The sequence below is a fragment of the Triturus cristatus genome, chromosome 3_2 (genome assembly GCF_964204655.1).
Source record: "Triturus cristatus chromosome 3_2, aTriCri1.1, whole genome shotgun sequence".
Lineage (NCBI taxonomy): Eukaryota > Metazoa > Chordata > Amphibia > Caudata > Salamandridae > Triturus > Triturus cristatus.
Window position 1 is genome coordinate 402,819,551 of NC_140584.1, and position 26,155 is coordinate 402,845,705.

The 26,155-nt window shown below is 51.5% G+C and overlaps 1 protein-coding gene across 4 annotated transcripts in view; it reads left to right on the plus strand.

Annotated features, from left to right (window-relative positions):
• Positions 1 to 26,155, plus strand: part of CSF3R (colony stimulating factor 3 receptor) — a 180,129-nt gene that overhangs the window by 114,008 nt on the left and 39,966 nt on the right. For all 4 annotated transcript variants that reach the window (XM_085647921.1, XM_085647923.1, XM_085647919.1 and 1 more), the window contains exon 8: positions 9,563 to 9,645. In XM_085647921.1, the coding sequence (XP_085504047.1) occupies positions 9,563 to 9,645 (83 nt within the window). The remainder of the gene's footprint in view (positions 1 to 9,562; positions 9,646 to 26,155) is intronic.

Here is a 26,155-nt window from a genome sequence, read left to right on the forward strand (position 1 = left end):
GCAGATGCAACACTTTTCACACAAAGTACCTTGTATGTGTCGCGCACACAAACAAAAAAGGTTGCAGGGACGGTGATGCGTCAGTTATTTACACGCAGGGAAGGTGATGCGTAGGTGCCTTGCTTCGGGAGAGGTGATGAGTTGGTTCCTTACTGCTGGGCAGGGGAGGTAATGCGTTGGTTCCCTACCGGAGAGGAGGTGATGCGTCAGTTTTTTTACTGCATGGGGAGGTGATGTGCTAGCTTCTTACTGCATCCCCCAACGATGCGGCAGATCTGGTGCCTTGATGCGATGTGACGATCCGGGACGATGCGTGGGTTCTTGCAACCGCACAGCAGGGCTTGTGTCAGAATCAGTGCAATGATCTCGGACTTCGGAGATCGGTGCAACCGATGCAACATGAGGCGATTCCTCTAGGCGCGGGCAGGCGCTGCGTCGGATTCTTCGGTGATGCGTCGGTAACAGGTACAGATGCTTCGTGCTTCTCGTCGTTGAGTTGCTTTTCCAGCTCACTACAGCCAAAACAACCTCCGGAGGCCCAGAATAGCTACAGGCACCTCTTGGTAGCAAAGAAGTTCAAGGGAGCTGGGGGTGAAGTCCTTGTGTCCCTGAGATGTCAGATTAGGAGGCAAGCTCTTGAAGCCCTTGGGAATCTTCCTCAAGCAGTGGATAAAGCAAAGTTATTTTCCCTTTCCTTGGCAGAAAGTAGCCATTGCAGGCCAACCCCAGACAGCAATCTGCATAGGGGCAAAATTCTTCTTCAGTTTCTCCAGCTCTTCTCCTTGGCAAAGGTTCCTCTTGATTCCCAGAAGTGATCTAAATGTCTGGGGTCTGGGCCCCTCTTTTTGTAATACAAAATCCTTTGTTCTCTGGTGGCAGAGAAGCTTTTTGCCCAGCCAAAACCCGTCCTGTCCTCTCTGGTGCAGATTCCTGGCAGGAGCTGGAGACATCATTGTACTTGGCAGACCGGGCCCATTCAGGTGTAAAAGAAATCTCCTCCCCCTACTCTAAATGCAGCCCAGGTCTATTCAGCTCAGCCCTAACTCACCCTAGAAATGCAGGACACACCTCAACCCCCCAAATGGCTGTCTGAACAGAATGCAAATCCCCAGCCCCTGTCACCCCAAAGCCAGACAGTCAATACACAACCTAGCACAGGCACACTGGATGGTTACGCAAGAAAATACATACTTTATAAAAGTGGTGTTTTCAAACCCTGAATGTAAAATTCACCCTCACTAAAATATGCATCTTAACATTCTAGGTTCAGGCATATCAAACTTTATTTTCCTATCTTGTTCTCATGGCCAGTAAGGCTCATAAGATGTTATGAGCAAACTCCCCATTCTATCCTATAAGACAGATAGCCTTACAATAGTGAAAAACGAAATTAGCAAGATTTCACTATCAGGACATGCCACACACATCTGGGCATGTCTTACCTTTCACATACACTGCACCCTGTCCACAGGGGTACCTTGAGTCTACCTTAGGGGTGACTCACATGTAAGAAAAGGGAAGATTAGGGCCTGGCAAATGGGTGCACTTGCCAGGTCGACATTTCAATACTAGACTGCACACAGGCAGACCTGAGACCTTGCTGCAAGGCTGCTTGTGTAGGTGGCACAATCAGCCCTGCAAGCCTACTAGCAGCATTTGGTTTACAGGCCCTGGGCACACACAGTGCACTGTACTAGGGACTTAATAGTAAACCAAATAAACCAATCATGGAAACACCAATCCATAACAACAATTGACAAAGGGAGCACTTGCACGTTCGCACTGAACAGCAGTGGCAAAGTGCCCAAAGCATCTAAACCAGCCAAATGAAGTCTAACACACAGCAAAATAACAATATACTGGGGAGACCCATGCCAATGATGCCAGGTCTAACACACACAAATACCTTAATAAATCTAAAACTGTCTGAAATACTTCTTGACACTGGTGTCTAAAGTAGATGCAAGAGGGCCGGTTTCATGGAAATGATTTACATAGTAAATGGTAGTGCTGAACATCTGGCATGGATCTAGCCCCCCCAGACTGTGCTGTAAAATATGAAAGGATACAGATACGCTTAGTCACAGAGTACTTATTTTCATTTACCACACATCTGCATCACTACTAAATGCTTCAGCTTTGGTATCCAAAACAGGTGACAGATCAGCAGCCCTTGTGACTAGGGTGCCCTCAGTGGAAGTGAAAGCTCCTCACTCGCTCCATGTTTACTGTGTCTACAGGATATCTACATTTCACCTGACATTTCATGTCATTGGCCATTGTGAATCAAGCTACTTCACACTGTCTGTCGTCTTGTTCAGATTGATTGCCTCAGTCTGTTCAGTGCCAAGATGCCCACGCTATTCTTCTGCCTCAAGTTCGATCATCACATGTTCTGCCTATGGGCCTCAGGTTTCTCAGACCTCATAATAAAACCTTTCCATGGGGGGGGCGGAGTCAAGATGGCGACGGAGTAGGATGCTCTCCTCGGTCCCTCCGGCGCCAGTTCGGCACAGCATTGATATTGCGGCCTCCCGGGGACCCCTGAGACCTGCATGGGGTAGCGCTGGGGCTCCTGTGTTAGGGGAGGGAGTTTTGCGTCGCCGCCGACCCCCCCGTGGCGCTGAATGTCCCGCCCAGGTTGAGGCCTGTGACGCGGCTGGTGAGGTAGCCGGGGCCTCGCCTGCAACTCGAGGCCGGAGCCGCGGAGCCCGGCCTCCCATCGGAGGCGGAGCCGACTGCCGGAGGTGGCGACGAGGTGTGTGCGCCCAGCGCACGGGAGCCTTGTCCTGCAGACGGCCTCAGAGGTGAACATTTTGGAGCATTGGCCCCGCTCCGGCAGAGGGGGCGAGGCCCGAGGAGATCCCCAGGCGAAAGCACTGCAGCGCCGAGGATCGAGCCTGCCAGCCAGCCCTGGTGAAGCGGCGTGTGGGGTCCGGACCCCTCTGGACTTCCGGGAGGTGGTGAGCGGATGGGGCGGTAGAGGCACTGCGGCCGCTGTGGGCCGGGTCTGACGGCGCTGATGGGGGCCTGGGGCGTGGGAGCTTGAAGCGTGCTCCGCCCGTGGTGGTGCTAGAGAGACAGCGGACTTGCGGAGCGAGTGAGGCCTGCTCTGGCCACTGGGACAGCTCGGGGAGCCACGACTCGAGGGACTCCCCCCCGGACACAGGCGATTCTGGTGTGGGCCCGGGGAGCTGCGTTAGGAGCCCATTGTGGGGGCGGTCGTCCTGAGGGCCCCCACTGGCGAACACTGTGAGGACGCATTGGCCCGATACCCTCGCTGTTGGACCGTGTCCCCGATGGGGTGAGTGACCTGAGGCCTGTAGTAGCGGGAGCGAGTGCAGAATCGCCCTACGGCCGACGGAGTGGCCATTTGCTGGGATCTCTGGCCTCATCAGCGCCTGCCTGCGCCTACCCCCCCCCCCACGCTTAGTACGGACTGGGGTCTGGGGTGTGGGGTCCTGTCCGGAGCCCGGTTAACCCCGCTCGCAGAGTCTCGCAGTAAGGCGGCGCCAGTGGTGGTGCCGGGAAGCCGGGCGACGTGTTGCTATCCCCGACCGGAGCGCGATGTCTTGCAAAACCCGAGGGGGCAAGACCGGACGGGATGGTCCGCAGCGGGGTACCACCCCTACGACGACGCCGGGCGCTAGTGCCTCTGCCAAGCCTCCTGACGATGATGCGCCTGTCACCAAGGCGTTTATGCTGGAACTGTTCAACGCCATCAAGGATGATATCACCAGCCTCCGCTCCCAGCTGGCCTCTGACCTGCGGGAGGTGCGTTGAGATGTGGAAAGTGTCGGAGAGAGGGTGGCAACCCTGGAAGAGCACGATTTGGGACTCGCCGGCGATGTCCATCAGCTCCAGCAGGATGTCCTGCGCCTCACGGAACAGAACTTGGACCTCCAAGCCCATGCGGAGGACTTAGAAAACCGGTCCCGGCGGAACAACATCCGCATTCGCGCGGTGCCATGGGATGGAGAGGCTGGAGACCTGAGGGGTTACGTGGAGGGCCTGTTTTTTGCAGATCCTGGGAGAGGACGATCTCCGCGAGATCCGGATGGACAGGGTGCACCGCGTGGGGCTCCCGAGAGGATCGGGGGCTCCCCCCCGACATTCTGGTGTGCGTTCACGACTACCAACTGAAAGAGCGTATACTTCGGAAGGCGAGAGGGCTTCCGTCGCTAGTGTACCGGGACCACCGCCCCCAGCTGTTTCAGGACCTGGCGGCGTCGACACTGCAGAAGCACCGTGACTTTCGCCCTGTGCCGTCCTTTCTGCGGGACCAGAATATCTCCTACTCGTAGGGTCATCCATTTCGGCTTATTTTCCGGTGGCACAACAGGCTGGTTCAGGTCCGCTCTCTACGGGCTGCTAAAGATCTCCTTGGTTTGGACGACGGGTCCCCCCCGGTGGAATGGGGGGAATCGCCGACGAGGCGGCGACAGCGCTCCTCCTCCTGGCAGCGAGTGGGGCGCCCTTCCGGCCCGGGACGACCGGACCCTGAGACCAGCGTACAGGAGCGGGGTGCCGCGGTTGCTTCGGTGGCAAATGTTACTGAGGCTGCCTCGCGGGACTCTTCTTCAGCTGCCTAGACCCTCGGGAGGCCTCTACTTGCTGGTCGCCGGAGGGCCATCCTCCTCTCAGGTACCACGGGGTATTGATGTACTTTGTGGGGAGACACCCTGGACCTGTTCATTGGAGAAGTGAGGGCGGAGGCTCCGCTTCATGGACTTGGGGGATACCCACAGTGGTCCCTAGTTTGGGGTTGTTGGGTTTTTTCTTTTGTTTCCGTTTTTCTCTGGTGAGGTACTGGTTGATGTGGTCCCCGGAGTGGGTGGGGGTGTGGGGGGGGTTGGTTCGGTTGGGGGAAGGGGGGGTCCAGTGGTGGCGGATGGGGGGGCGTGTGCGAGCTGTGCGGGGGTTGTGTGCTGTGTGGGGGATGGAGACCGGTCCTGGGGTGAGGGAGGGTGCGCGACCTGGCCCCAGACAGGGGAATGGGAGGCGGAAGTGGCTGGGGTTCACGTCCTATTTGTTAAGGCAAGGCGCGGTGCGACGACCGGTGGGTGAGTCGGCTGAGACGTATGACAACTTCGGAACTAGCCTTGAGGCTCCCTGGGCTGGGATTCGAGGGCAAAGGTTCCGAGAGGCGCTGCTGGTCCGGATTTGGAGAGGAGAGTTTGCTTGCGCGGGACGATGGGTGAGGGGGCTGGGGTGTGAGTGGGGAGATCTGATGGAGAAGAGTGAGGGGAGCAATACAGGATGCCAGTTACCTTAGGTACTTGGAATGTGAAGGGGCTGAACTCTCCCCAGAAGCGCCAAAAAGTCTGGAAATACATCCTGGATCATCACCAGGATGTGGTGGGGCTTCAGGAGACGCACCTATCCCGGCGGGACGAGTCACGCCTCAAACATCGGCAATTCCCTCTTATCTATAGGTCTTCGGCGGCGTCGAAACACAGGGGAGTAGCCCTGATGTTTCGCTCGACCCTTCAGTTTCAGCCTCTGGAGGTGCGGGGCGATAAGGAGGGCAGATGGCTCATTGTTAAAGGAGTGCTTCTCGACAGGACTTGCACGTTCCTAGTATTGTATGCTCCCAATGCTGTGCAAAATAGGTTCCTCCTGGAACTGCTGCGCTCAGTGGAGGACTTTGTGGAGGGCGGATTCTTTATCTTTTTGCGCGATTTCAATCTGGTCTGGGACAGGGACCTGGACTGTTCTCACCAGCGGAGAGCCGAGGCCGGCCTCTTCTCTGAGGAGGCACGTCAGCGGTTGGGGGAGCTTGGTTTATTGGACGGGTGGCGCTCTCTGCATCCCGTCTCCCGTGATTATACTTTTTTTTCCCACGTGCACAATTCTTACTCCCGCCTTGACCATGTCTTTTATAGCCAGTCGCTCCAGGGGTCCCTGAGGGAAGCAAAAATGTTTCCCCTCTCCGGTTCCGATCATAGCTTATTGGCGCTGGGCCTCCAGTGGGCACCGGAGGGCACGGTGCCGCGACGATGGTTCTTCCCGGCATCACTGGTACGGGACGAGTCTTCTTGCATGGCCCTCCGGAAGGCGATTCGGGACTTCTTTCACCTCAACCCGGTGCGGGACACCTTGATTTTCACTACCTGGGACGCCTTTAAGGCGTCGGTCCGGGGTAGTTGCTTGGCCCTTAATGCGGCGCTTAACCGGCAGCGGAGGGCGCTGGAGAAGGAGCTTCTAATATCGGAGCAGGCGCATAAGGCTAACCCATCCAGACAGACGTTGCGCTCCCTTACTGCTCTTAGGGGCAAGCTAAGGGCCCACTATAACAACAGAGTGGAGTTTACTCTCCTGAAGCTCCGCCATCTTTCTTACTCCCAGGGAAATAAGGTGGGGAGGCACTTAGCCCGTCAACTGCGCCGTAAGCGGGAGAGGGAGTACATAGGGGGCGTGCGGGATCCCGCTGGCCTGCTGCAGCACAACGACGCGACCAAGGCAGAACTCTTCGGGAACTTCTATGCAACATTGTACTCGGGGGACGTCCTGGACCCTACGGCTCAGGAGGACTATCTGCGCGCTCTTTCGCTCCCCGCGTGTCTTCCGAGTGGAATGAGCTACTCTCTGCCCCCATTACTAGGGAGGAAGTACTGGATGCCATTAAATCCTTGAAGCCCAACAAGGCACCTGGTGCGGACGGGTTCACGGCCCTTTTCTATCAGACCTTTGCGGGAGATGTCTGTGAGTTCCTGGTTGGCCTGTTTAACGATATGGCTAACTCGGGGGTGTCCTCTGCCTCCATGGCGGAGGCGGTCATATCGGTGATCCCCAAAACCGGCAAGGATCCCTCTGTCTGCTCGTCCTTTAGGCCGATAGCCCTGCTCAATCTAGATGCTAAACTCTACTCTTCTATTCTGGCGTCGCGCTTACAGGACTTGATGCCAGTACTGATTCACCCTGACCAATCAGGTTTCATCAAAGGGCGGCAGACTCATGATAACACCAGAAGGGTGGTCCATCTTATCGAGAAGGCTAACCGATTTCACATCCCGGCGGTGCTGGTTGGGCTGGATGCCGAGAAGGCGTTTGACCGGGTGGACTGGCAGTTTATGTTTCGAACCCTCCAAGCTTTTGGATTCTCAGACAGGTTTGTGACCATGCTTAAGGCCAACTATAGCAGCCCCAGATCTAGAGTCGCGGTTAATGGGTACATGTCCCCCTTTTTCCCGCACTCGCGGGGTACGCGTCAGGGCTGCCCCCTTTCCCCTTTGTTGTTTGCCCTGAGTATCGAACCTCTAGCAGTGGCAATCCGGGAACACCCGGATATTCGGGGACTGCCCTTCACAGGGGAGCAACATAAGATCTCTCTGTTCGCGGACGACATCCTCCTCTCCCTTGCAGATCCGGCACACTCTCTACCCCATGTACAGACGGCCCGGGCGCAATTCGAAGGGGTGGCGGGATTTCGGATCAATTATGGCAAATCTTACATCCTCAATCTCACGCTCTCATCGGCGGAGGTGGTCCGGCTTCAACCGCTCACGCCCCTATCGTGGTCCCACTCCTCCCTATTGTATCTAGGGGTCCGCTTGACCCCCACGGTAGGCAAACTGTACGCGGCTAACTTCCCCCCACTCCTGGCGAGTATCCAGGCTGACTTGCAGCGCTGGAAGCCGCTGTTTATCTCCTGGCTGGGCAGGATCCATGCGATCAAGATGACGCTCCTACCAAAGCTCCTATATCTCTTTCAGGCTCGCCCTATTGTTCTCGACGGGGACTTTTTTCGACGCGTAAAGACTCTCATGCTCCGCTTCGTGTGGCAGGGGGGCAGGGCTCGTTTTTCCTTTACCACTCTTCGGCGGCCGCGGACGGAGGGGGGGGGTGGGCCTTCCTGACATGCATCTCTACTATAAAGCTGCGCAATTGAGGGTCTTGGTGGAGTGGACCCAGCCAATCTCGGAGAAGCATTGGCTTCACATGGATATGAGTGTGGCGGGTCGCACGATCTGGGACCTGGTGTGGAAACCTAAGGGGGACAGGCCCAAGAATGCTTACCTTAGCACCCCCACTGGCACCGCCCTTAAGATCTGGGATACGGTCTCGGGGGACGACCGCTGGACTACTTTTCCATCGCCCTTCACTCCCATCCATTTTAATCCGGCTTTTCCGCCTGCGCTTCGGGAGGGAGGGAGGATGCCTAGCCCTCAAGCATTTGTTCCACGGCACTGCCCCGCTGACTTTCCCGAATTGTGGACGAGACTATGGGGTTGCTTTTCACATTTCACAATATGTCCCAAGCACCCCATACTCGGCAGCTATTTGTTCTAAGCTACCTCACACTGCCCACCTGTCTCAGCATCTTTTCTCCGCCCGCTACCCCAAGCTCATCGCCTTATGCATCCACGTTCCATAAGCACCACATACTGAACATCCATGATCTGTTCCAAGGTCCTAAGCATCATTCGTCCGCATGACATGTCCATAGGCTCCACTCCTGGCAACTCACGGCCTTGGTGCCTCAAGCCTGCTCCAGTGGCTGAAGGACACCCCCAGGGCCTGATCAAGGACGGCCGACTAGTGCAACCACACCAGGTGCTGACTTCGGGTGGGGGCGTTCTGCTTGAAGTGTATTATGATTTTAAAAACACCTGCAGTTTCATTTCTGGTCTCCAGCAATTTTCAAGCAACAATAAAAATGTCGAGATAACTCCAGTGATTAATGTTCTTCCAAGAGAGGGATCGGAGGTTTGTCTAGTGGAAGTTCAAACTCATGGTAAGGTAGCTCAGATAGCGGCAGTTCTCTGCAATGACGGAGGAGCGTCGCCCACTGGCGAAGAGCCAGCAGCTGAAAAATAAAACAATATTTTACTATTATTTTATTTTTAACCTGCTGGCTCAGCCAGCGTTGCATGGAGTGGCAGGGCCAGGGCCATGAGAGGGCGGAGGAAGATTGGTTCCTGTACTGTAAGTGTGCATGTGTATTTGGCCGGCCCTCTCTGGTCGGCTGAACACACATGCGCACTTAGGTTTCCCCAACTTGGCTGTATTGATCAGCCAGGCTGCAGAATCAGCACAGACCTCCTGTCCTCAGCAGAGCATCATAGCAGCCCACTCAGGCCAATCCTCACACTGCTCTCATGCTTGAGAGCAGTGCGGGAATTGAACAGGGAGTCTCAGCTGCTGGCCCAGGGAGCATAGGAGAACTAAGGTATGAGGCGGCAGAAGCAGCACCAGATACATTTTTATTTTTTATTTTTAAACATACACTCCCCCTCCCCGTGGTTCCCCCTTCCACGGTCCCCCCACCCAGCGGGTCGAGTACACAACACAGTTCTAAGATATGTGCGATGTGCCCGAGTCAAGAACTGAGAAGATATCAATCCGCACAGTGGCTGAGCTCCATCCCTCCCCACTAACCACTTGTGAGCTTAGTTTATTTTAGGCATCTCTGGGCCACACATCACAACCTGCCTGTAGACCACACCATTTAACCTTCAGCATTGGGTTGTTCCACCCATGCAATGGGCTAATCCGTGGCCACTCCAGCTTGCTCCATTGCTTACAAGAGACTCAGGGGGAAATCTTTCCTTTGTTTCAGCTCCGGTGGGAAGATTAGATGTCTGGTGGAAATCAAAACGCCTGGACTCAGAGAGGAGTATGGAGGTGCAGCTTTTGTGGAAGGTAATCTCGTCGCACAGAATTGTTAAACTTTGTCATTACATCTTATTATTGTATATCTGTACATGTTATGCCAGGCTACGTTAGGTTACGTTATTTTTCATTAAGATATTATATGCTCCATTGAGGTCCAGAGGTTAACTCATGATCTGCGTTGAAACGCCGAGCCATTTTGTGTCACCTATATTATTTTCTGCTATGTCACGTTATGTATGGTACAGTGAAGTAACTGGAGGCTCACACCATTTACTTTCTGCAACATGCGTTTATTCCTTCAAGGCTTCACCCACGACATAGAGCATCTGCCTGGTCTGAAGTTCGAACCGCAACTGCCTTTGCCATTCGAACCTTCTTTCCAGTGTACCCTCAATGCACGCGTACACAGTTAAACCACAACAAATAATGACCATTTCACTTCTAATACATTCCTCATACTATATCACCTCCCTCCTTTTCATAAAAACAAAAAAACAAAGAATCAATAAAACAAACCATGCTCTAAACACAGCTAATGCAGTTGAAATTCCTGATATAGTTACATGAATATTTTACAAAATCCTTGAACCTCATAGGAGATCTTCTGACCGATGACCAGACTCTGCCCTTGAGGCAGCATCTCCCACTACCGACACAACCTCTGACTCTGACTTTTGCAGAACTGCTTCCATACCCCCTCCATCACTGCTCTGCTACCCTTCTCAGATTGCAGCCAATGGGTCCATTCATGATCCTTCAATGCTTCCCTCTTGTGCTTAATGATCTTAACCTGATCTTGCATTACTTTCACCAGTTGCCTCTTGTTTCACCAAACTGGACTTTCCAGAAAAGCTGCTCCCCTACTGAATTTGCTAACCTGCACTGGGCTTGAAAATATAGACTCTCCTTTCCTTACCTTGAGCGGTTTCTTAATTATCACCCAATCCCCCGCTGACACACCCCTATCAATCAGATAACTTTTTTAATCAAAAACATTTGTCATCAACACCTGCTTCGCCTTCACCTTATCTGCCACTCCTCCAGCCCCTAAGTCCACACATGTACTCATCGTCTTCTTTTCCCCCCATCACGATGAAAACAAAGCTGTCTGTGCCTTTCTGCCCCTTCACAACCTTAAAGGAGTAGCTCAAGTGGTGCAGTGTGGCGATGTGTTATAATTCCACACTTTCTCCTTTAGAAATTCACCTACATCCAGACTGGATGCTATTGCCGCTTGTATCCCTTCCTTCAGTACTTTATTACCTGGCTCCACCAATCCATTTGAACTTGGCGAATATAACGCATCTTTGAGGTGCTTAATATCTTGTATACTCAAAAACCTGCACATCTTTTTGGAAACTAAGTGCGTCCTGTTGTCTGTGACTAAAGTCTTAGGAGCCCCCTCCAATAAAATATACTTTTCAAGAATTCAATTGTATTGCCTGTGTCTGGAGATTCCACAAATTTATAGTACATCCACTTTGTGTAATAATCCACCGCCAAAATCAAATACTTCATTCCATTTGATAAAACATTATATGGGCTCGAGAAATCCAACTCAACTTTCTCCCAAGCTGCCTCTGGAAATTGAGTCAGATGCAACGGTGTCTGCACAGTTTTCCAGTGCTTGTCTGACAACAAACACTCCGCACAATTATCAATCATCTTCCTAACCTGGGAATCCAAGGCAGGCCACTAATAGTGCTGTGTCACCTTCATACTTGTTTTGTAACTCCCTATCCAAACATTTTGCCTCAGGCCACTTGTGCGTGGTATATTCTATTACTTTGGCCATAATAGCATCTTCTCTGCTTGCATTTCTCCATTGACTCTTCAATATAACAGAACCACACTCCTCAAATGCATCCACCACCGCCACACATTCCACATCATCCTCAATGAGGTCCTCCTCATCATTCCTTCTCCATCAGTTTCCTGACAAGCAATCTGCGCCAAATTACCCCCCACCCCCGCAACTGTGTTTCATCTCAAAATTGTACTCCTGGAGCTTTGAGACCAGTATGGTAAGTGTGGCTGACATACTGTTGCTATTTACCTTACTAAAGATGAATGTTAATGGCTTATGATCCGTATATATTTTGAACTTGCACCCCAATATATACATCTTGAACTTTTGTGCCTCCCACACACATACCAGGGTTTCAGCTCTATTGTACTGTACTGACACTCAAATTGCTTTAGATATCGGGACGCAAACGCTACTGTCTACTGTCTACCTTCCACCCTCTGGCTGAGAACCGCCCCCAAATCTCGCATGCTTGCATCCACCATTATAACAGTCCTGAAAAACATGGAGTGCTTGAGTGGAGGTTTATTCCTTCAAGGCTTCACCCACAACATCGAGCTTCTCCCTGGTCTGAAGGTCGAACTGCAACTGCCTTTGCCATTCGAACCTTCTTTCCAGTATACGCTCCATGTGCGAGTACACAGTTAAATCACAACAAACAATGAACATTCCACTTCTGATACATTCCCCATACTACATACAATAATGCAAGAAAGCTTTACTGTGCTCTGTTATGCCTGACTATTGTAGTGATATATTATAAAGAAACAAGGGAACCCAAGTAAGGTCTGCCAGAGACCTTGGGAATTAAGCTATTTTTAAGAACAGTGGTCCCTAGAGAAACAATAGTAAAAAGTGGGGGAAATGAATATAGACCCAGACAGTACTATTTCCTCCTGTTTCCTCCTGAGGCGAATTAGCCGGGAGTTTGTTTGCTCTGATTTTAAAAATTGTGTCACCATTTACCTGTAAATTTTAGAAGCACGCCGCTCTTGGCACTTAGGAAACTGCTGGGAAGTCACTCGCTGCACAGCCGATTTGAGCGCTGTCGGTGCAAATCACTTTCCCTCACTACTCTCGCCGCCATCGACCGCGAGACGCGAGGCCACGCCCAAAAGAGGCCCCGCCCCCCGCCCTCGCTCCCCTTGATAGTATGTGCTTACACCGTACGCGCAGCGGACGGGCGCAGCGGGCACGCCGTCAGCGCGCCAAAGGCAAGCCCGTCTGGGCCCGTCCGGGCCCAGCCGGCCCTAGGCCCTACCACTATGCCCATCCTACCCAGGAACAACCTGATATACCCCCGGGATAAGCTGTTAGCTTTAATTCCCAGAAACACCCCTCCTGCTCGCGCACTTTGACGGACGGTAACCCCTTCATTAGATGTAACCTTTGTAACCCTGTCGGCCCGGACTCGGCACCTAGCGGACTGCAACTTGGCTTACTTAACTGCAGGTCGCTCGTGAAGCACGCGCACGAAATCAACCTTTTAATCACCAACCATGCAACAGATATCTTGTTTCTAACTGAAACATGGATTACGTCCAGCAATGGCCCCGACATAGTCCTTGCACTCCCTCCCGGGTACCTTATGTGTTCACTGAACAGATCAGAGGGAAGAGGTGGTGGACTAGCCATAATTTACAAGGACGTTTTTACTTGCAGAACTTCGGATGGCAACATCAAGGGATGTGAAAGCTGTAACTTTGCCATACAAATCTCCCCAGTTACCTCACTGTCTGGAACCCTTGTATACCGCCCTCCAGGCCATTTGGCCGAATTTCCAAGTAAAATCATCGATAAGATCTCCATTGAGTGCACATCCTCCTCCAACTACCTACTTTTGGGGGACCTTAATGTCCACTTTCTGGACCCGGCCGACAAGCAAGCGATAGAACTGCTACAGGACATCACCTCCACCGGCCTTGACCTAAAAAATCGACAGGCCACTCATGATAGAGGGCAATTGCTCGACCCCATATTTACAAACATCCCAGACTTGAAAACCCTTGATCACATCCCCCTCCCCTGGACAGATCATTTCCTGGTCCCCTTCGTATGGGCGATCAACTCTCCGCCCCCTCTATCCCCCAAAATAAGAATCCGGACAAGACGATGGCACAAACTGGACCCGGACGAATGGGCAGCCAAACTAAGGGAAAACGTCCCTCTTCCCTCTCAAGACACCATAGTTGCGGACAAAGAATTCAACACGTGGGTCACCCAATCCCTTGACACCATCCTGCCAAAAACCAGCTCCCTGAAACGCACCAAGAGAGTCAATCCGTCCCCATGGTACACCCCTGAACTTAACCTTCTGCGGAAGGCCTGCAAGAGGAACGAACGCTCTTGGAGGAAGGACAAAACGGCAGAGAAAAAAGATATATTTCGTACCTCTATAAATATCTACAAAAGCAGTTACGTAACACCAATTCTGATGGATACATCTGCCAGTGGATTCCTCACCTTGTGAATATCCCCTGCGCCAGCATTCCACGGAACTTTTCTTCCCCAGCATTCCACGTCGACGTGGGCGACGTCACAATACATCGGCTCCGCACGCGACTCCGTACGACGTCATCGGAGCCATAAGAAGCCCACGTCGGCGTGATGACGTCAGTTCCCTTTTTTCCGCGCCGTCGACGCGCAACGGTTTTTTCCCAGTGCTCTCTAGATACTTTGTAATCTAGTGGTGTATTCTTGTTAAAATCGGAATGTCTTCGACGAGGAAGTCGGGCTTTAAGCCCTGTAGGGAGTGCGGAGGCCTGATGTCCATGACGGATCCGCATCAGAATTGTTTATGGTGTCTCTCTTCTGATCATGATGTGGATGAGTGCGGGTGCTGTAGGAGCATGAATCCTAAAGCACTGAAGGAGAGGAAGACCAAACTCTTCATGAAGAAGATCGGTGAGGAGAAGAGAGGGAGGAAAAAGGAGAAGTCCAGGCGGGAGTCTTCGACTTCGAGGTCGTCGAAGTCGAAGAAGCACCATAAGAAGAGGAAGCATTCTTCTCGGCGTCGGTCCTCGAAGTCTAAGAGGTCGAGGTCGGCTTCGCCTCGTCGTCGTCAGAGCAAGATCTTGTCTCCTTCGCCTTCTCCGGATAAGTCTTCGAAGTCTCCCTCTCCGAAGCGGACTCCGGCTCGTTCCCCGACGCCGTCTCCGGCGCCGTCCAAGGCTTCGACTCCTGGTCGGGGGGAATCTGATGTGGAGCAGGAGCAGGAAGAGTCTGTCCCGGTGCCTGATGACTCCGTGGTTCCGGTGGAGGATTCGGAGGAGCCGACGCCGGTGGCTCCACAGGAGGATACAGGGGCAGTTCCTTATCCCCAATTCCCGGCTCCAGGTACGGATCCTTCGGGATTTCTGAATGCCATGTATGGCATTTTTCAGAGAGCATCCTTCCCATCCGGAGCACCAGCAGGTCCCGTGGGTCCGATGGCGTTTTCTCTGGGAGTGCCGCAGCAATATGCTCAGGCTCCTTTTATGCCTTTTATGCCGATGGCGCCTTCTTGGCAGTTTCCGGCGCCGGTTGGGAATCCGGCTCGACCTCGGATGGATGGTCAATCTTCGGAGCCTTCTTTGACGCCGAGGCCGACTCCATCGACGCCGCATCCGGCGCCGCCGACTCCACCTGTAGCGCCTCCGACGCCGATGCCTTTGGCTCCACCGACGCCGCGTACGACGTCGACGACGCCGGCTCCCCGGAATCGATCGAGGCGTGAAGCCCAAAGGGTTTTGGAGGAGGAAAGATTTCGTGCTGAGGTGGAAGAAGGTGAGGTCGACTCTTCTTCGGACGAGTTTGGAGGTATAGAGGTAGCAAGTGGTTTGGATACCACCCCGGAGTGGGAGCATGCTTCTGCAAGGTCTTCTCCACCACAGGAATTGGCGCCCTACCATGTTGTGATCAAGAAGGCCGCGGAGTTGTTAGATCTGCAGCTGCCCTCTGTGGAATACAAGTCCAATCTGCTCACAGAGGTGTTGCACTCCCCGACGTCGGCTTCTGAGCCTTTGCTACCTTTCAATGAGGCTCTCTTGGAACCAGTATTGGAGGTGTGGAAGAAGCCTCTGTCAGCTCCAGCAGTTTGCAGGCAGGTGGCAAGGAGATACAGGGTTGCGCCAGGAGACCCGGATTTTTTATCCACGCATCCTTCTCCGGAGAGCCTAGTGGTGCAGGCTTCATGTTCTAAACATGCTTCGGGTGCTTTCCCCCAATCTCCTGCTGATAGGGAGTCGAAGAAAGTTGATCAGGCGGCCAAAAAGTCTTTCTCCTCAGGAAGTATGGCATTGAAGTCATCAAATGCTACGTGCCTGCTGGGGCGTTATGTTCATGCCCTGATGGACTCTATAAAGACTCTGGCCCCTAAGTTACCTGAGGGGGATAAGTCGTCCTTCATGGAGGTTGTGGCGGACACTCAGGCAGCTGCCAGGCAGGTGATCCAGTCTGGGCTGGATACGGCGGACTCTGTGGCGAGAATTATGGGGTCGTCCATTGCCGCAAGGAGACAAGCTTGGCTCCGTTCCTCAGGGTTTTCTGCGGATGTCCAGGCCACGCTGGTGGATCTGCCCTTTGATGGACAAAAGTTGTTTGGGGAGAAGGCAGATTCTGCTCTTCAACGTTTTAAGGACAGTAGGTTAACGGCGAAGTCCTTGGGTCTGCAGGTTCCTGTGAGAGGTTCAACTTTCCGTAAGGTTAGGGGATTCGGAAGGTCATCCTTTCGCTCCTTCCGACAGCCACAACAACAGCAGCAACAACAGCAGCAGAATCCCCTCTATCGCTCCTATAGAGGGAAGCAAAGGGGTCGGAGAGGTTCTGGTCGTAACCCCTCTTCTTCCTCCTCCTCCTCTGCTCCAAATGAGGCTTCAGGGAAGCAGCCCTAGATCCCCCATCCCGGATCATGTAAGACCTGTGGGGGGTCGGGTGTCCTACTTTCTACGGGGTTGGAAATCTGTTACAACCGACCTTTGGGTTTTGAACCTCGTAGAGACTGGGTACGCCCTTCCCTTTCGGGAGTTTCCTCCCCCTTACCCTCCTTGCCAAGGTTATTGCTCGGAGGACCACCTGCTTCTCCTGCAGAAAGAAGTTCTGGCCTTGTTTCAGAAGGGCGCAATAGAGGTGGTTCCGGAGCAGGAAAGGGGTCAGGGATGCTACTCCCGGTATTTCCTGATCCCCAAGAAGGACGGCAGATTGCGTCCGATTCTGGACCTCAGAATCTTGAATTTTTACCTGAAACAGGAGAAGTTCAAGATGCTGACCCTTGCGCAGGTTCTTCAAGCGTTGCAGCAAGGAGACTGGATGGTGTCGCTCGACTTGCAGGACGCGTACTTCCATGTCCCAATCCTGAAGTCGCACAGGAAGTATCTCCGTTTTACGGTTGGGTCGCAACATTATCAGTTTGCGGTCCTCCCGTTTGGTCTTACTACTGCACCTCGAGTCTTCACAAAGGTGATGGCAGTGGTGGCTGCTCATCTCAGGAGGTCGGGGATTCCGGTTTTCCCCTACCTGGACGACTGGCTTCTGAAGGCAGAGTCCCCAGAGATGGTGCAGCGTCATCTGCAGGTGACAACTCAGCTGTTATTCGACTTGGGTTTTTCGATCAATGTGCCCAAGTCTCACCTGGTGCCCTCTCAACGCAACCTGTTTATAGGGGCAGTACTGGACACTACTGTGTGTCGAGCATTCCCTCCTCCTCAAAGGATTCTCGACATTCAGGAGATGGTCCCTTTATTCCACAGTGGAGCGGTTGTTCCAGTTCTGAAGGTCCTTCGCCTGCTCGGTCTGTTCGCTTCCTGCATTCTGTTGGTCAACCATGCACGCTGGCACATGAGGGCGCTCCAGTGGTGCCTCCGCAAGCAGTGGTATCAGCACAACGGGGATCTCGGGGAGTCGATCAAGATCTCCGGAGAAGCTGCAGCGGATCTGTCTTGGTGGAGCGTGGAGGGCAATCTGTCCCAAGGAAAGCCTTTCCATCTACCTCCATCGGTGGCCACAGTGATAACGGATGCCTCCACCCTAGGGTGGGGTGCTCATCTGGGGGATCTGGAGATCAAGGGTCTTTGGTCTCCAGAGGAGAGGTTGTTTCATATCAACCTTCTGGAGTTGCGGGCGATTCGTTTGGCACTCAAGGCCTTTCTCCCTTCCCTTCGCGGTCGGTCAGTTCAAGTCCTGACGGACAACACGACCGCGATGTGGTATATAAACAAACAGGGAGGAGTAGGGTCTCTTTGTCTCTGCAGAGAGGCCCTGCGGCTGTGGTCCTGGGCTCAGGACCATCAGATTTGTCTGATGGCAAATCATCTGGCCGGGGTGCTGAATGTGCGTGCGGACAGTCTCAGTCGGCAGTTCTCCGCCGACCACGAGTGGAGGCTCCATCCGGAGGTGGTTCGTCACGTCTTTCGGACGTGGGGGACTCCTCGGGTGGACCTGTTTGCCACCCGAGAGAACGCGCACTGCCCGTCATTCTGCAGTCTCCAGTTTCCGATGCAGGGGGCGTTGGGGGACGCGTTTCAGTTGAGTTGGGGTTCACGACTCCTTTACGCGTTTCCTCCCATACCCTTGATTCCTCGGGTTCTGAGGAAAATTCGCCAAGACCGGGCCCAAGTCATTTTGGTCGCCCCGGACTGGCCAAGAAGGGTGTGGTACACAGATCTTCTCCACCTCTCCTCGTGCCCTCCGCTCCGTCTCCCTCTGAGGGCAGACCTCCTCTCGCAGTCGGAGGGGCAGGTTCTTCACCCCCACCTCCAGAGCTTACACCTTCATGCCTGGAGATTGAACGGGGCAACCTGAGTTCCTTCTCTCTCCCACCTGATGTGGTGGACGTTATTTTATCGGCCAGGCGACACTCCACCAAGTCCATATACTCCTACAGGTGGTCTAAGTTTGTAAAGTGGTGTGGAGAGAGATCCATTGACCCTTTAAAGGCTCATCTTTCTGATGTGCTTCAGTTTGCTCTTTCCTTGGCTCAGCAGGGCTGTGCTGTGGCCACGGTCAAGGGCTACCTTTCGGCCTTATCGGCATTTCTGTGCCTTCCAGATCAACCTTCGTTATTTAAATCTCCGGTTGTTCTGAGGTTCATCAAGGGCCTTACAAACATGTTTCCTCCTACTCCATTTGTAATGCCTCAGTGGGACCTTAATCTTGTCTTAACCTTTTTAATGGGGTCCCCATTTGAGCCTCTTCATAATTGTCCTTTGAGGCTGTTGTCCTTTAAGGTGGTTTTTCTTGTAGCCATAACCTCGGCAAGGAGGGTAAGTGAGCTTCAAGCTCTTAGTTCCAAACCTCCTTTTCTTACCTTACATGCTGAAAGGATGGTTCTCAGGACCAGGGCTGCTTTCCTGCCAAAAGTTGTTACTCCTTTCCATTTGGGGCAGTCTATTACCCTCCCTGTTTTTTATCCACCCCCTCATCCTTCCAAAGAGGAAGAAAGACTCCATCGCCTTGACCCGAAGAGGGCTATGAGTTTTTATTTGGACAGGACCAAGGACTTTCGTGTTGATGACCAGCTTTTTATTGGCTACGTTGGTCGTTCTAAAGGTAAAGCGGTGCACAAGCGCACGCTGTCAAGATGGATAATACTGACCATCAAGATCTGCTACGCCCTGGCTGGTAAGACTCCTCCTGAGGGTATTCGTGCTCACTCTACTAGAGCTAAGTCTTCAACATCTGCTCTGGCCCGGGGTGTTCCTGTGGCAGATATTTGTAAGGCCGCGACTTGGGCCTCCCTCCATACTTTCGCAAAGCATTATTGCTTGGACTCTGAGATGAGGAGGGAGGGCCACTTCGCGCGCTCTGTCTTGCAGGACTTTCTGGTATAGAAAGGTGGACACCCTCCTCCGGGAGTGGGGACTGCTGTGGGAATCTATTCACAAGGTGAGGAATCCACTGGCAGATGTATCCATCAGAAGAACAAGTTACTTACCTTCGGTAACGATTTTTCTGGTGGATACAGTATCTGCCTGTGGATTCCTCACCAACCCACCCGCCTCCCCGTTGTCCACCTTTTGTATACTATGAAATAGGTCTTGTTTGAAATGCTTATATTTTCTCTTGTACATTTGTAGGTAATGCTTGTTTGATTAGCATTCCTTTGTTTTGTATGCTATGTATATGTATTGGTTTTTCTATATACTGTGTATACTTGGGTTTGTCGTTGGTTCACCTGTTCGCCTCGAAGGCACGGAAAAAATGGGTGGAACTGACGTCATCACGCCGACGTGGGCTTCTTATGGCTCCGATGACGTCGTACGGAGTCGCGTGCGGAGCCGATGTATTGTGACGTCGCCCACGTCGACGTGGAATGCTGGGGAAGAAAAGTTCCGTGGAATGCTGGCGCAGGGGATATTCACAAGGTGAGGAATCCACAGGCAGATACTGTATCCACCAGAAAAATCGTTACCGAAGGTAAGTAACTTGTTCATCTGTTTTCTATGAGAGTAGAATAAAAAATGCCGCATGTTCGGCCCAAGAAACCTTTGCCGTCCTAAAAGAACTCCTGCATGCCCCTGTCCCTCCTCTCAAGCCACTCGATCCCAAAGAAGCGGAAAGCAAATGTACAAATCTTGGCACCTTCTTTGACGAGAAAATAAAAAAAATCCTCCATGCCATTCCCCCCCCCGAACCGGGGTACACGGACAGGGCTCGCATAAACTCCACTACCCATCCTCCCCACCAACTTGACAACCCCCCCCCCCCCCCCCTGGACGCCTTCGGTCCAGTCACCACGGAAGAGGTTGAGACAACACTGGCCTCAATCAAAAGTGGGTCCCCACTCGACCCTGCACCCCTCCGCTTCCTGAAAAAAGTGACTAGCACCATCACACCCCCCCTCACGGCACTGATCAACTCCTCCTTCCTGCAGGGCACAGTACCCCCTAGCTGGAAGACGGCAGCGGTCAAAGGCCTCCTAAAGAAACCCTCGTTAGACCCACAGGACCTCTCCAATTACAGACCCATCTCCCTCCTCCCAGGCAACAGTAAGATCGCGGAAAAGATAGTGAACAAACAACTGTCACTATTCCTGGAGAGCAACAATCTACTAGGGGTCTCCCAGACAGGGTTCCGCCCAGGACAGGGCACTGACATCGCCCTCCTGGCAGCAGTGGAGAAGGCCAGAAGCATTCTGGACACAGGAGGATCAGTGGCAGTGATCCTCCTGGACCTCAGTGCGGCCTTCGACACTGTGGACCATCCTACCCTTATCCAACGACTGGGAGAAATCGGAGTAAGGGGCACGGCCTTGAAATGGCTAAAATCCTTTCTAACAGGCCGTTCTTTCCAAGTCTGGGAGAACGACAGCCACTCACCCGTTATCCCCCTCCGTTGTGGAGTACCGCAGGGCTCATCTTTGAGCCCTACGTTATTTAACGTTTACATGGCCCCACTGGATAAACTGGTTAACCCGTTCGGCGTATCAATAATCAACTACGCGGACGATACCCAGCTGGTGGTTACCCTCTCACACCCCCACCACGCCCCCTCGGACCTTCATAGCTGTTTCACTGAAGTCCACCGCTGGATGAACCTCTCATCACTAAAATTAAACGGCTCAAAGACCGAGATACTGATGCTCGGCCACAAAGGACCCTCCCTGCCGCCTCACCTCTGGCCCGACTGACTGGGCAATCCCCCCACCGCTAAGGAAGAGGTAAAAAGCCTAGGCGTTTGGATCGATAACGACCTAAGCTTTAGAACGCAGGCAACAAAAACTGCAGGAACATGCTTCGGACTCCTTAGAGCCTGCAGAAAGGTCTTCCCGTTGCTCCCAGCGAACGCCAAGAAACTTCTCATTCAGGGCCTCATTCTGGCGAGACTAGACTACTGCAATGCTATTTACTTGGGAGCTCCCGAAGCCACGCTCAACACCTTGCAGAAAGTCCAAAATGCCGCCGCGCGCCTTCTGACTGGTACACCAGCAAGATCATCTGCTAAACCAGCCCTCGAGTCTCTCCATTGGCTCCCAGTCAGAGAAAGAGTGGCCTTTAAGGCTCTCTGTCTGGACCACAAAACCCTGAACAACAATGGCCCTCCCCTCCTCAAGGAATTCATTATCCCTTACAAAGGAGAAAGGGCCCTCCGGTCCAGTGGAGAAAATCTCATCACAGTCCCCAGAGTCAAAAAAGCCAGGACCGGTGGCCGCCGCTTCTCGGTCCACACGGCCAAACGCTGGAACAACCTCCCAAAACGATTGAGATTAGAACCCAATCTTCTTCAGTTTAGAAAATCACTGAAGACCCTCCTCTTTCCTCATCCATAAAACTCCCCCACTGGTGATACCCTCGGAATTTCAGGTTTAGCGCTGGGATGCTCTAGGGTTACTACGCGCTCTACAAAACCTTTAAATAAATAAATAAATACTATATCTGTATAACTTGTCCAGCCGGACAGAGGTCAGATATTTAATATTTTGAATTCGAATAGGAACAATACAGACAAGACAATTTGTAAGTGGGACACAAGCCTGCATCCAACTAAATCAAGAGGGACAAACAATGAAGAACACAAAAGGCTCAGGCAAATCTGTAGGTTTGTTAAACACACAATTTTCAATGTAACAAACAAATTGCAAGAGAACACCTTTACACATTAAATAACAATTTAGAGTAGTGTATAAGGTGTATCGGGTGTCGACGGCGTTTCGATCCATATATACAATAAATGGATCATCATCAGGGCATTTAGAATAAGCATGCCTGTGTGCAATTGCCTGTAATAACTGAGGTACAATTAGGAGAAGGAAAAGGGTGGAGAAAAAGGAAATACAAATAATTAAAAGAGAGCACCATTTCAGGTACAAACATAAGAGTAAGATACGGACTAGTCTGTTTCATGTAGCAAGGTTTGGGTGCACCTCATAAATAGAGTACAATTACACATTTGCCTTAATGACAAGGTCTAAGGGAGGCCGTGCGAGTAGAGGTAAAAACATGGAAGGAAGGAAAATGCATGGCCATTCTGCGCTTGGCCGCGTGAAGGTGCCTAAGAAATATGAAAAGGCGAGCGATTCCGCTGTGAACTGGAAAGAATGAACGTGCGCGCCTTACGTAAGTTAAGCCATGAATAAACACTTACAGGGAGGCACATACATGTTGGCAACTCCCGTGTGGATAGTAACAAATATGGAACTGAGGGCACGAACGGTGAACAGCCAGACCTGAAGGAGGAAAAATAGAGGAGCTGTAGTAAGGGGGGAAGATGGAGTTAAATTAGATGCCAGAGAATGAGCAGGCAGGTGGTTACCAAGAAAAATACAATCTAAGGTGTAGGGGATCCGGACAGCTTAGAGTGTCAAAGGTAATGGCGCAGTATTATTGAGACCTATACAAACAAGAATAAGGAAAAAGTAAGGAGCGTGCAGAGCAATCGCTCTGAAATAGAAATTCGTGAGTGAAGGAAAAGAGGGCTTACCCATCCAGTGATGGGAAGGGGAAGGCGCGATGGCTTGAGTATCCCAATGTGGGAGGGAGCCACAGCCGCAAGCTCCTAATTCCAGATATAGGGTTGTGCTGTAAGGAAAGAATAAGGTCAGGCCTGAAGAATGGCTTGAAGAATGGTATCTTCAAGCGTAGTGGTAGGATTTGGGAGGGAGAGAGCGCTTACCTAGGTCCGTGTTCCTCGGTTGCAGACAGTAAATGCCGGCTTATGAGATGTGGGAAAGAGAGCCCTTAGCCAGCTGGGCTTTTATGGTGTGTGGTGAAGCGCGATTGGGTAGAAATGGTCATGTGGTCTCTGAATAGACATGACAGAGGGACAAGGGTTTTGTGGTTGTGTGGTGAAGCGCGATTGGATAGAAATGGTCATGTGGTCTCTGGATAGAGATGAACGAGGGACAAGGGAAAGTAAGAATGGTGTTGGCCATCTTAAGTTGGTAAGGAAGTGTCAGAGTGGTAGAGTGTTGAATGCAACTCTGATAGCGAGGGCGTGTAGAAAAAATAGATCACGGAGGTGAGAGTGAAAAAGAAAGAAAAGTGAAAAATGGGGAGCCACTTTGGTGAAATTCTATACAGTTGCCAGTGTACGGTGCTCACGTAACAAAAAGGTCAGAGCCAAGTACAATCGTCCATTGGAAGGTAGAACAATGCCAATGCCTCCAGTTAAATCCATAAAGTCTGAATGGAATAAAAAAGCACAGTAGAGGATAGGTGGAACAAAAACATGTAAGCAATAAACGGGCACGACCGCAGTGCTATATATACATTGGTGTCAAGATGGTTATACTTGCATCAAAGGTTACAGGTAATGTACAAATAAATCACAATTACATTATACTTTATATAAGTGTGGTCCAATCTTCAAGCTGGTTCAGACATGTGTGTATGCTGTTAGTCTTCAGGATACATTTTAATTCTTCCTCATTGAGTAGTTTGGAAATGCCCCCACCTCTTTGTTACTATCCATGTGGGAGTTGCCAACATGTATGTTTCTCCCTATAAGTGTTTATTCACGGCTTAACTTACGTAAGTCGCGCACGTTCGCTCTTCCCAGTTCACAGCGGAATCGCTTGCCTTTTCATATTTCTTAGGCACCGTCACGCAGCCTTCCTTCCATGTTTTTATCTCTTCTCGCATGGCCTCCCTTAGACCTTGTCATTAAGGCAAATGTGTAATTGTACTCTATTTATGAGGTGCACCCAAACCTTGCTACATGAAACAGACTAGTCCGTATTTTACTCTTATGTTTGTACCTGAACCGGTGCTCTTATTTGTATTTCCTTTTTTCCCCCCTTTTCCTTCTCCTAATTGTACCTCAGTTATTACAGGTAATTGTACACACGCATGCTAATTCTAAATGTCCTGATGATGATCCATTTATTGTATATATGGATCGAAACGCCTCGACACCCGATACACCTTATACACTACTCTAAATTGTCATTTAATGTGTAAAGGTGTTCTCTTGCAATTTGTTTGTTACATTGAAAATTGTGTGTTTAACAAACCTACAGCTTTGCCTGAGCCTTTTGTGGTCCTCATTGTTTGTCCCTATTGGTTTAGTTGGATGCAGGCTTGTGTCCCACTTACAAATTGTCTTGTCTCTATTGTTCCTATTCGAATTTAAAATATTAAATATCTGATCTCTGTCCAGCTGGACAAGTTATGCAAATATATTACTGACTGTGTCTATATTCAATCCCCCCCTTTTTACTGTTGTTTCTCTAGGAACCACTGTTCCTAAAAATGACTATTACAGTGAGCCAGCTGGCCACTACCATAAATTTTAGCAACACGCACCCGAGGGGGCGGGTGCGGCTCCGAGGTTATAAATAAAGGTGCTAGGAATCGCTCGGGATTCCAGCACTGAACGACACTGGTGTCTTGTGTGTGTGTGTGTCCGGTGTGGTGTGCAGCACCAGTGGAGGCCTACACCTGGGTGGGCCATCATTACAACTATGTACTCATCAACTATGCAACGCCTTTCCAACTTAAGGTGTGGGATGCTGTGGCACGTAGTGTAATACCGCGTCATGTTGTGTTATGCTGTGTGATGTTGTGTAATGCAGGGCTATACTAGATGTTTTAAGGCTCTCATCGACATTGTGACAACTTTTGGGCTTGACAGAAGTTTCGAGAAAGGATGAGGACACGTTTGTGTTTTACAGCACACAAGATCTTCGACAGAGTTGTATTCTTTGGACATGAATAAAAAACTTTGAAAACTATCCATGAGAGGGAGTTTCCACTTCTGTGCTAAAGCACACACCCGCTTTCACTGTGCTTAGTGTTTTCAGATAGAGCAGAGGCAGCTTTTTCTAGAGGACATTTTGTAGATTTTATGACGACCCCACAGAGATAGTCGTATATTAAGGTGCCGATTCCGATCCGGGTCGGAAAGCACTCCGGCCGAGTCGGATCCGGAGTGTTTTCCGACCAAGCCGGACCCCTACAGTCCAACCGAGCGATGCGCACGTATGCTGTCGGACTCGGTTCGGTCAGACTCCCATAGAAGTCAATGGGAGCCAGTTGTACGACGCGTACATGCGCTCCCATTGACTGAATGGGTACATCTCAAACAAGTGCGCCCCCTACAGTGGGTACGCGTCGGTGCCATCCGCGCCGTACATGCCTGTGTGGGGGAGACCCATGGGTCTCTTCCTGTGTGCGAGTCGTACGGCTGCGTGTATCGGGGGTTCCATCACGGACCCCCGAAGTCCGACTCCGGGAGCATTTGCGAGCCGGACACTCCGACTCGGTCGTGCTGTCCGATTCGAGCATCGTACTCGTTTGGTCGAGAATCGTCTCCATTGCGCGCGTCGGTTTGCGTGCGACCGAGTCGGACGGATCGGGTCGGAGCCGGGAACGAGTCGGTCGGAGAATTCGCGCATCTTCGCATCGTACTTCGTCGTCCGGACCCGTGTACGGTCGGAAAAGAAGCATCGGAATCGGATCCGCTACAGCCGAACCCGATTCGGTGCCCTTCCGACCTAGATCGGAATCGGCCCCTAAGTGTAATTTTAAAAAAAATCATTTTTAAGTAACGTTATGTTTCACTTTACAAAGAAAATCCCGTTTTATGTACATTTTTAATAAAAAAATTACTACATATTAAATAAATAAGAAATGAAAGATAAACACAGTTAGTCTATGTGTTTTCGTTTCCAGCATTTCACAGATTACTTTTTTACAGGGTGGAAGATTAAAATTGAAATGGAATTTTCGCTTAGGGATTTCCTCAAAATGAAAAATGTTTTTCATCATCTGCTAGGATTTCATTGTTATATAATATAACTGGAGAAATTACACTGAT